Here is a 12836-nt window from a genome sequence, read left to right on the forward strand (position 1 = left end):
TTGTTTGTTTTTGTTTTACTATCCATGTGAGGACTTTTGGAACCCAAAAGGATAGTAAAGTTAGACCACAAACACACACAAACACTGGCCACTGTGTACATAATTCTACCCATTGTTACTTTGTCTACCAAATCCACAAAGAGAGCTTTATTTCTGACAACAATGGCCAATCACATCGTAGGACAATGAGTTGCTTCAGTCAATCACTGGTAAACAGACACTATTTACATAAGACCCAAAAGAACACAGAGCATGACGATGTGGTTTCCTAACTCGGAGCGAAAATCAACATGGTTTACGGGAATAGTCAAGGGAAATGTAGTATTCTTTCTAACAAAGATATCTACATATATTTTAAGATGTTGGGTATCCCTGGAAATAGTTGTTTTAACATAGCTTGTCTCTTAGCACAACTCCCCCGGGTATGAGGTAAGTTGCGCCAGAGGACAGGGTGAGTTAAGCCGCCTACAAATTTCTGTACTAAATTCAATTTTACCACTTCCTTTTTAAAACATGTCTATTTTTATTTCCCAAACACAATTCAACACAATCACAATAGCTGTTTTGTCTTTTAATCATTTGAAGCATCTTTTAACACAGGCTTAACACCTAACAAAACACTATGTACTTTTTAAACACTTTTAACATAGGCCCTGTGGTTACTGCATATCACAGAAATAATGATTTGCGTTATGCCTTGGAAGAAAACACTTCAATTTGCTTAACTTGCCATTGGCTTAACCATTGGCTCAGCTTACCCCAAGACAAACAATTTGACTATATTTGCCAACACAGGAACAAGGATGCACTTTCATGCTAGGTTTAGGACATCATATTGAAGGTTATAGAGACCCCAACTGATGTATAGAACAATCTTAAAATTATCTACTTTGGTTTGGATACAAGCATCATGAAACCTCTAACACAATAAATTAATTTGACTTGGTGAAAATTAGTTTTCTGGACCTAACTTGCTTACCACTTTTTCCCATGTGGCTTCTTCTTTCACAGACGCCATGAAATTATGACCTTTTCCTAAATATTTGGTCACATGATTCATTTTGCGTTTCCTAGAAACAATGGTGGCTCAAATTACCCTTTTGGCTCAACTTACCCCACTCTCCCCTACGGGAACTCCAGCATGTCCTCACCATAGGCTACTGAGGGTCAACCAGTGACGTGAGGGGACAACAATGACCTCTCAGTAATCTAAGGTCATGCAACAACAAAAAATCCCAATTAGTCAATGACTCTTCCCCAGACTAAAATGGGTCCGGCCCAATCTAACTGGTCAATGACAATAACCAAATCTACTTTTTGCTCTTGACCAATGGTTGTAGCCCAGCGTATTCCAAGTGGTGTTAAAATATTGTAGTTCTACATTTGAGCCAGATAGTGGGAGTATAACATCAGAACTATGGAAGTCTATGGAATGATGTGACAGTATGGCCCTGTACCAAATCGACCTCTAAACCCTATGCCCTATGCACTTGTCGAGATATGAGAGGATTTGACAAGGTTAGCATATTGTAACAGCTCCACCTTTCCTTCTGATAGGCTAGGTGGAAGTTTCAGCATATTGATTAGAAATTGAGTGTAGGATTTAGGGGTCGATTTGGGATTACACCTATGACTTTAATAGCTGTCCATTGGTAAATACTTACTCAAATAGGTATCAAAGTATACAACTTTGACAAATATAGCATGTTTACTATAAAACAAAATAGGAATAATCAGAACAATTGAAATGGAAAATATTTATTTATTTAAGACAGCACAAATGTTATAAAAATATTACAAATGCACTAAATATATAAAATTGACTTATCTTAACATCTAGAATCTGTGAGACAATCATTTACAATACACTTAAAATGAAAACATTAATACAAAAGACAAAACTCTCATACATTGACATAATTTCAGCAACAAAAAATCTATGTGATGACGTTCAATCAACGTGGAAAACTGATTGGATTTGCAAAAAATATTTTTATCCACCAAACTTAAAACATTTTAGTGCAGTGAGCTAAATCAAGGTCACAAGGTTGGTGTTTCTTGGTAGTCTTAAACAAATCTACTTTGAAACAAAAGTATACACTTCAAACACATGGTTATGGGTTTAAAAAGAAGACACCTGTACCATGTCAGATATAGAGTTTAAATGTATTACATTTGAGTTTGCAACCCAATATGACACTTTAGATACATCACAGAAGACTGAAATATAACAAAACTGTTTGACAGAGAAACACCCAAGAAAAAAAAAGAAATTGCTGTTTTTTTTAAATAGTGTTTATTAATTATGACCCATTATGACTTTTTGTTGATTTCATGTAAAATTCGCCTTAGTTGACAACTCAACCAAATGTAAATCAAAACTAGACGTTGAACTGACATCTGTGCCCAGTGTGTTAAGACATAATATAAAAAATACAGACATAAAAAAGGCTATTGTTGCAGTCTATATAATACAAACGGTGTGTTTATAATACAGTGCTTTGTAATGAATACTATAAATTAACTGAACATTCAGACAGGTATCTCTCCCTCATACAGAGATGAGGCAGCATTCGCTTGAAAAATCACACTTCCTGATTAGAAACCAATAAGGAGATAATAATGAGTGTCTAGGAAGCAATGTTCCCCCAGCTGGTAATGTACACTCTCCTGTTTTATGTGTCATTTCATGGGTATGCCAGTGGATCTTATGTTATATGCGTGTGTGTGTGTGTGTGTGTGTGTGTGTGTGTGTGTGTGTGTGTGTGTGTGTGTGTGTGTGTGTGTGTGTGTGTGTGTGTGTGTGTGTGTGTGTGTGTGTGTGTGTGTGTGTGTGTGTGTGTGTTTATCAGGCGTTGAGGGTATAGTCCTGTTTGTAGCAGCAGGGTCTGCAGACAGCTGTCACCAGTCCATTGATGACCTGTAGGAAACAGATGATAAACTCCAACCCACTGAGACCCAGCAGGATGGACAGCAGAGTCACGTTCCACTCCACGATGCTGACGGGATATAAACACTTAGACCACGTCTCCTGCTCAAGCAGGTACCTGTAGACAAACACACGGGGAAAGTTGTAGTTTTGTGTATATTGTAGTTTTGTGTATATATTCTGTAGTATTGGGTAGTATCGTGTAGTATTGGGTAGTATTGTGTATATTAAGTTTAGAAGTTGTGAGGTGTTAAGAACAGGCTGTTATTTCATAACTCTGAACCAGTGTTGGAGTAGTAAACTACATGTAGTTAAACATTTAACTCCATTTTGCAGTAGCTTGCTGGTAGTTAAACTACATTTACATTTTAGTCATCTAGCAGACGCTGTTATCCAGAGCGACTTACAGTAGTGAATGCATACATTTCATACATTTTTTTTCTCCGTACTGGTCCCCCGTGGGAATCGAACCCACAACCCATGGCAAACACCATGCTCTACCAACTGAGCCACACGGGACCACCAAACTACATTTAAACCTGCGTAGTGTTTTCAGTAGTTAAATACTTTTCTGCCATGTAGAATTGTAGCTAACTATTGGCACTACACACTACTTTTTTTTGCAAAAAGAAAAGACAATACCCACATGAAAAAATGCTATAGTATAATATGGTAGAAATACTATACTATTTACTGTAGTGTTTTTGCAGACTTTACTGTAGCATTTACTGTTGTGTTTTTGTGGACTAAAGTCTGTAGATACACTACAATGAATACTGTAGTAGTTACTGTAGTATACTGTAGTATTTAAAGTTAACTATAGTATAAATACTGTAGTAAAAGAAAACTGTAGTATAAACTATAGAAATTCATTTTTTGTTGTTGTTGCGGATTGTAGTATAATGTTGTATTTGCTGTCGTGTTTTTGCAGACATTACTGTAGTATTTACTATAGTGTTTGTGTTTTCTTATATTTTAAATAGAAGTCTTTGTCCTTCAGGAAACCTACTGGAGAAATACTAAAAGAACACATTTTCTACCACCTGTAGGGAGTTAGGACTGGGGTCTGAACAGATAGTTCAGAGATTCTGCTCTTTTCTACAACCTGTAGGGAGTTAGGACTGGGATCTGAACAGATAGTTCAGAGATCGTGTTCTTTTCTACAACCTGTAGGGAACACAATATATGATCTATACTTGGCATGTAGGTTTTTCACTTATGGTTGCCACAAATTACGATATGTGGGAGGTGAATGGACAGGGTATATGTAAATGAAATGCCGTTTTTTTTCGCGGATAATATTGTAGTATTTACTAGAGTGCTTTTTTGTGTGGATAGTATTTACTAAAGTGATGTTTTTATTCCATTTTATTTGGAATGGTAAACCAGACAAAATTAAACATGCCTATTTATATAATGAATTTGAATTCGGAGGGCAGAAATGATTTCATATTTATATTATTAGACCTCTCACTAAAGGCTTCAGTCATACAAAACATACGCTTAAATCCCAACTGGTTCTCTAACAGATTAAGAATGGCTCATTCCTGTTCAAGAATGGCCTTTTCCCATTTATTCAGATTACAATCTCTCACTTTCAGTTATTTGAAAATGAAATAATCTAAAAAAATATTGCTATTTTTAAAACAAGCCATAGAAAGTTGGTTGCAATTGCATTTTCATCCACCATAAAAAAACGAACAAATATTACAACAAATGTTATGGTTAAACTCGAATATACTAATTGATTGCCACGGGGGACCAGTGCGAAAAAAAAAAGAGGGGAAAAAAGTATATAATGTATGCATTCACTACTGTAAGTCGCTCTGGATAAGAGCGTCTGCTAAATGACTAAAATGTAAATGTAAATATACTAATTGATTGTGGGGCGGCAGGTAGCCTAGTGGTTAGAGCGTTGGACTAGTAACCGAAAGGTTGCTGGAGCGAATCCCCGAGCTGACCAAGGTACAAATCTGTAGTTCTGCCCCTGAACAAGGCAGTTAACCCACTGTTCCCTGGTAGGCTGTCATTGTAAATAAGAATTTGTTGTTAACTGACTTGCCTAGTTAAATAAAATGTTTTTTAAAACATTATATTTGGGGGGGATGGATATAATAAATAGGACTGGTGGAGTTATGTCACACATGCAGCTATATATATATGGAAATATCTGCTCTATCCAAAATTACAACCAACTAATTACAGCATTACCGCAAAAATGGAAGAGGCAAGTGGTAGGGGGAGAAGATAAGGAACTTGTCTGTCGGCCCTGCATTAAGGACCAAAATTGGTTAAAGAAAATTGTGATAAATAAAAAAGTATACCAATTTATTGAATTGAATTTATTCAACTGAAATGTGTCTTCCGCATTTAACCCAACCTCTCTGAATCAGAGAGGTGGGGGGGAGGCTGCCTTAATCAACAGCCACGTCTTCGGTGCCCGGGGAACAGTGGGTTAACTGCCTTGTTCAGGGGCAGAACAACAGATTTTTACCTTGTCAGCTCAGAGATTCGATCCACACACAACAGAAAAACACAGACATTTGTTTCTAATTCAGAAACTAAACGAAGCTTTAATAGCTAGAATATTTCCAGAATAAATTATTATATATTATTATATATTGTTATATATTAGCATTTCCTTTGAATCGAGGGTGGAACTAACCTTCCTCCCTCGTTGGCGAAGGGATAGGACCATCCCAGAGCGGTGGCACACTGAGGTCCCTCCAACATGGCCATGGCAGAGATGACGAAACAATACCCTGACCCGGCCAACCCAACTAACGCTGCCGTGACTGATCCACACATCTGGAATACACACACACACATCTATAATACACACACACACATCTATAATACACATATATAATAAAAATCTACAATACACACACACACACACACACACACACACACACCACATCATACACATCAAATAATACACATCAAATCAAATGTATTTATATAGCCCTTCTTACATCAGCTGATATCGCAAAGTGCTGTACAGAAACCCAGCCTAAAACCCCAAACACCAAGCAATGCAGGTCTATAACACACACACATATTTATATATAATACACATCCATAATACACATATACAATACACATCTGCAATACACATATATAATACGCATCTATAATACACATATGTAATACACATGTATAATACATACATATATAATACATACACACATATAATACACATATATAATACATACATCTATAATACACATATATATATAATACACATATATAATACACGCATATAATATACATCTATAATACACATATATAATACATACATATATAATACACATCTATAATACATACACACATATAATACACATCTATAATACACATCTATAATACACACATATAATACCCATATGTAATACACACACATATATATATATATATATATATATATATATATATATATATATAATGCACACACACACATATGTATATAATAAGCATCTATAATACACATATATAATACACACACACCAACACCTCTGTAATACACACACACATATATATATATATATATATATATATATATATATATATATATATATATATATATAATAAACATCTATAATACACACACACACCTCTGTAATACACACACACATACACATCTATAATACACATAAACATCTATAATACACACATACACGTGTATATAATACACATATAATACTCATATATAATGCGCCCACATCTATAACACACACATATAATACACATCTATAATACACATATATAATACAAATCTACAATACACACATATAATACGCATCTATAATACACATCAGCAATACACATCCACAATACACAACTATAATACACATATATAATACACACCCATCTATAATACGCATCGATAATACACACACATAATACACACATATAATACACATATATAATACACATATAATACACATCGATAATACACTTATATAATCACGTATATAATACACATGTATAATACACACATACATGTAATACACACATATAATACACTTATATAATACTCATATATATACACACATCTATAATGCACATGTATAATAACCATCTCTAATACACATCTATAATACACATATATAATACACACATATATATATATATATATAATATATATATATATATATATATATATATATATATTATATATATATATACTGTATATACACACACATACACTACCGTTCAAAAGTTTGGGGTCACTTAGAAATGTTCTTGTATTTGAAAGAAAAGCACATTTTTTGTCCGTTAAAATAACATCAAATTGATCAGAAATACTGTGTAGACATTGTTAATGTTGTAAATGACTATGGTAGCTGGAAACAGCAGATTTTTAATGGAATATCTACATAGGCGTACAGAGGCCCATTATCAGCAACCATCACTCCTGTGTTCTAATGGCACGTTGTGTTAGCTAATACAAGTTCATTTTAAAAGGCTAATTGATCATTAGAAAATTATTTTGCAATTATGTTAGCACAGCTGAAAACTGTTGTGAAGGTTAGTAATAAAACTGGCCTTCTTTAGACTAGTTGAGTATCTGGAGCATCAGCATTTGTGGGTTCGATTACAGGCTCAAAATGGCCAGAAACAAAGTACTTTCTTCTGAAACTCATCAGTCTATTCTTGTTCTGAGAAATGAAGGCTATTCCATGCGAGAAATTGCTAAGAAACTGTAGTGCAACGTTGTGTATTACTCCATTCAAAGAACAGCACAAACTGGCACTAACCAGAATAGAAAGAGGAGTGGGAGGCCCCGGTGCACAACTGAGCAAGATGACAAGTACATTAGAGTGTCTAGTTTGAGAAACAGACGCCTCACATGTCCTCAACTGGCAGCTTCATTAAATAGTACCTGCAAAACACCAGTCTCAATGTCAACAGTGAAGAGGCAACTCCGGGCTGCTGGCCTTCTAGGCAGAGTTGCAAAGAAAAAGCCATATCTCAGACTAGCCAATAAAAATAAAAGATTAAGATGGACAAAAGAACACAGACACTGGACAGAGGAAGATTGGAAAAAAGTGTTATGGACAGACGAATCTACGTTTGAGGTGTTCGGATCACAAAGAAGAACATTGGTGAGACACCAAAAAGATGCTGGAGGAGTGCTTGACGCCATTTGTCAAGCATGGTGGAGGCAATGTGATGGTCTGGGGGTGCTTTGGTGGTGGTGTCGTTCTCCACTAACATCAAGGCGGTGACCCGATCCTGTAGGTTCATGCTCTACAACATTTGCAGAGTACGACCCTGCCTCACACAGGAAGCGGCGCAGGTCCTAATCCAGGCACTTGTCATCTCCCGTCTGGATTACTGCAACTCGCTGTTGGCTGGGCTCCCTGCCTGTGCCATTAAACCCCTACAACTCATCCAGAACGCCGCAGCCCGTCTGGTGTTCAACCTTCCCAAGTTCTCTCACGTCACCCCGCTCCTCCGCTCTCTCCACTGGCTTCCAGTTGAAGCTCGCATCCGCTACAAGACCATGGTGCTTGCCTACGGAGCTGTGAGGGGAACGGCACCTCCATACCTTCAGGCTCTGATCAGGCCCTACACCCAAACAAGGGCACTGCGTTCATCCACCTCTGGCCTGCTGGCCCCCCTACCTCTGAGGAAGCACGGTTCCCGCTCAGCCCAGTCCAAACTGCTCGCTGCTCTGGCACCCCAATGGTGGAACAAGCTCCCTCACGACGCCAGGACAGCGGAGTCAATCACCACCTTCCGGAGACACCTGAAACCCCACCTCTTTAAGGAATACCTGGGATAGGATAAAGTAATCCTTCTAACCCCCCCCCCCCCCCCTTAAAAGATTTAGATGCACTATTGTAAAGTGGTTGTTCCACTGGATATCATAAGGTGAATGCACCAATTTGTAAGTCGCTCTGGATAAGAGCGTCTGCTAAATGACTTAAATGTAAATGTAAATGGTAAAGTTTGTACAGGGTAAAAGGGATCTTGAAGAAGGAAGGCTATCACTCCATTTTGCAACTCCATGCCATACCCTCTGGACGGCGCTTAATTAGAGCCAATTTCCTCCTACAACAGGACAATGACCCAAAGCACAGCTCCAAACTACGCAATAACTATTTCGGGAAGAAGCAGTCAGCTGGTATTCTGTCTATAATGGAGTGGCCAGCACAGTCACCGGATCTCAACCCTATTGAGCTGTTGTGGGAGCAGCTTGACCGTATGGTACATAAGAAGTGCCCATCAATCCAATCCAACTTGTGGGAGGTGCTTCAGGAAGCATGGGGTTAAATCTCTTCAGATTACCTCAACAAATTGACAACTAGAATGCCAAAGGTCTGCAAGGCTGTAATTGCTGCAAATGGAGGATTCTTTGACGAAAGCAAAGTTTGAAGGACCCAATTATTATTTCAATTAAAAATCATTATTTATGACCTTGCCAACGTCTTGACTATATTTTCTATTCATTTTGCAATTATTTTCATGTATATTTTCATGGAAAACACAGAAATGTCTAAGTGAACGGTAGTGTGTATATATGTATATATATATATATATATTATCTCTCTTACACACACACACACACACACACAGAGAGAGAGATAGTGTTCAGGCCTGCCTGTTACACCCAGAACAGCTGCATAACAATCCCCATGAGAGGAGTGTGTGGGTGTGTGAGGAGAAATGCTGGCTATTACAAACATCTTATACACAGATAAGGTTCAGCTCCTCTTCTCGGCCCAGATGCTTTGTACTCCCTGATGCTGAAGCCTCCTCCTCATATCATTAGTGTACCCACTAATAGTGTTACAATATGGCCCTATGTTTAATTAGCTAAGCATAGCCTACCTAGTTTTTGCATTAGTTTAGCACAAGTGTTAAAATTGACCTTTGTAATATCAGTGATTATATTAATAGGATCAAAGCCAAAAAAGCGGTGGACAGTTTGATGAAAAAGCTTGAAATAAAGTTTAAAATCCAGGCATGTCACATGATCTCACAAAACACAAGGCCCTAATGACGAGACGTAACCAAAGCATCAGTACTCACCACGAAGCGTTCATTCCAACAGCAGCCTGTACATTTCCCCAGGCTGATGAACACGCCAGCAGGCAGGAACATCTACAGAGACACACAACAGGGGAAAATCTCAGGTTCTGCCGCTGTATGATATTTCAGTGCATCAATCCATCATCTATAGACAGTATCCTCAAGAGCTCTTTTGTTGTAGCACTGTATTGTACTGAACTGTACTGTAAAACTATCGCTAATCACAACAACAACAAAAAGATGGTCCATAGGACAGGTTCATAAAAAGGTGGCTATTTCCCCACTCTACTGTAGGTGTCTGGTAAAATAAAACTCCTAGGGTATGTTGGAGGAGGAGCTGACAACCATTTCCCTTTGTGTCCTATTGTATCTCCACAGTTAGGAAAACAGCTGAGGGAAGGTCGAAGGTCAAAACATCCAGGATACAGCCATGTAGCCTCAACCCCACTCTTACAAAAAACAGCAAAAGATCAATTCCTTACACACATGGATTTACTAAAATCAGATTAGGACCTGTGTCAGATTAGCACCTGTGTCAGATTAATACCTGTGTCAGATTAATACCTGTGTCAGATTAGCACCTGTGTCAGATTAGCACCTGTGTCAGATTAGCACCTGTGTCAGAGTAGCACCTGTCAGATTATTAACCGTGTCAGATTAGCACCTGTTTCATATTAGCATGGGTTTTTATCAGAAAGGAAATACAAGACCAAAATATGAAACTGTTCCCTAAAGTTATCTTAATTATCTTGATCTTTTATTCTACCTTTTGTTCCCTGAACCGCTTGTTAACCTGACCCCTAAACCGTCAACTCAACAGTACTACAACTGTAGCCGGTGTAGTAACAACAGGATGATATATACTGTAGCCGGTGTAGTAACAACAGGATGATATATACTGTAGCCGGTGTAGTAACAACAGGATGATATATACTGTAGCCGGTGTAGTAACAACAGGATGATATATACTGTAGCCGGTGTAGTAACAACAGGATGATATATACTGTAGCCGGTGTAGTAACAACAGGATGATATATACTGTAGCCGGTGTAGTAACAACAGGATGATATATACTGTAGCCGGTGTAGTAACAACAGGATGATATATACTGTAGCCGGTGTAGTAACAACAGGATGATATATACTGTAGCCGGTGTAGTAACAACAGGATGATATATACTGTAGCCGGTGTAGTAACAACAGGATGATATATACTGTAGCCGGTGTAGTAACAACAGGATGATATATATCCTGCCTGTTTGGCCCTGTCCGGGGGTATCATCGGATGGGGCCACAGTGTCTTCTGATCCCTCCTGTCTCAGCCTCCAGTATTTATGCTGCAGTAGTTTATGTGTCGGGGGGCTAGGGTCAGTCTGTTACATCTGGAGTATTTCTCTTGTCCTATCCGGTGTCCTGTGTGTATTTAAATATGCTCTCTCTAATTCTCTCTTTCTCTCTTTCTGTCTTTCTCTCGGAGGACCTGAGCCCTAGGACCATGCCTCAGGACTACCTGGTATGATGACTCCTTGCTGTCCCCAGTCCACCTGGCCGTGCTGCTGCTCCAGTTTCAACTGTTCTGCCTGCGGCTATGGAACCCTGACCTGTTCACCGGACGTGCTTGTTGCACCCTCGACAACTACTATGATTATTATTATTTGACCATGCTGGTCATTTATGAACATTTTAACATTTTAACATTTTGACCATGTTCTGTTTTAATATCCACCCTGCACAGCCAGAAGAGGACTGGCCACCCCTCATAGCCTGGTTCCTCTCTAGGTTTCTTCCTAGGTTTTTGGCCTTTCTAGGGAGTTTTTCCTAGGGAGTTTTTCCTAGCCACCGTGCTTCTTTCACATGCTTTGCTTGCTGTTTGGGGTTTTAGGCTGGGTTTCTGTACAGCACTTTGAGAATATCAGCTGATGTACGAAGGGCTATATAAAAATAAATTTGATTTGATTTGATTTGATTTGATATATACTGTAGCCGGTGTAGTAACAACAGGATGATATATACTGTAGCCGGTGTAGTAACAACAGGATGATATATACTGTAGCCGGTGTAGTAACAACAGGATGATATATACTGTAGCCGGTGTAGTAACAACAGGATGATATATACTGTAGCTACTCACCAACGCGCCTCCCCCTCCGATGCCCATCATGAACCAGACCAGCTTGGACAGTTTCTCCTGTTGCACGTATTGGGTGTCTCCTCCAGGGAAGAACAGCAGAACGTTGGCCACAATACAGCACACCGCCAGGGGCAGGAGGGCAAAGCCCAGCGACCGCACAAAACCCGTAGAGCACATCGCCCCTACCACACAGGAGGACGAGGAGGAGAGGAATGGAGAGGAGAGGAGGAGTGGAGCGGGGATCACCAAGGAGACCAGCGAGTGGAGAGAGGAGTGTAAAAATGCAGAGAGCGGGTTAGAGGATCTGTGAAGTGAGGAATGGAGGGTAAGAATGGAGAGAGAGAGAGAGAGAGAGGGGAAGGTCTGGGGTCTGTCCACAGCTGTAATCCAGGAAGGAAACTGAATGGTTTCCCTAGTGTGTATGGGTTTTAACTGAACCCTCCACCTCCTGAGAGTCTGAGGCTGATGACGCAACCAGCTCCATTTTAGGGCGAGGGGCCGAGTGGAACGGGCGCCACAGGAAGAGAGAAGGGTGAGGGTCTTGAGCCCTGACCAATCCCTCAGGGCCGGAAAGCATTCTGTCCGAAAAACTATGAAAAATCCCTTAGGAATTCAGAGAGTGGGGGGGGGACAGAGAGTAAGAAAGAAAGTGACAGAGGGAAGAGGGAGAGAAAGAGAGACAGACAGAGACACAGAGAGCGATAAAAAGGGAGTATGTGTTTTGATGTGATTCCCCATT

General features: G+C 39.1%; 1 protein-coding gene across 1 annotated transcript; it reads right to left on the minus strand.

The window, feature by feature from the left end:
• Positions 1–1742: 1742 nt before the first annotated feature.
• On the minus strand, positions 1743–12513 carry tm4sf1 (transmembrane 4 L six family member 1). The gene is made up of 4 exons (XM_014123629.3): positions 12098–12513; positions 9968–10039; positions 5595–5737; positions 1743–3047 (listed from the first exon to the last, which is right to left on the minus strand). The coding sequence occupies exons 1-4, from the start codon at positions 12272–12274 to the stop codon at positions 2849–2851; spliced, it is 591 nt and encodes a 196-aa protein (XP_013979104.1). The 5' UTR covers positions 12275–12513; the 3' UTR covers positions 1743–2848.
• Positions 12514–12836: the final 323 nt, after the last annotated feature.

This window comes from Salmo salar, chromosome 10 (assembly GCF_965601325.2).
Source record: "Salmo salar chromosome 10, fSalSal1, whole genome shotgun sequence".
In the NCBI taxonomy this organism is placed as follows: Eukaryota; Metazoa; Chordata; class Actinopteri; order Salmoniformes; family Salmonidae; genus Salmo; species Salmo salar.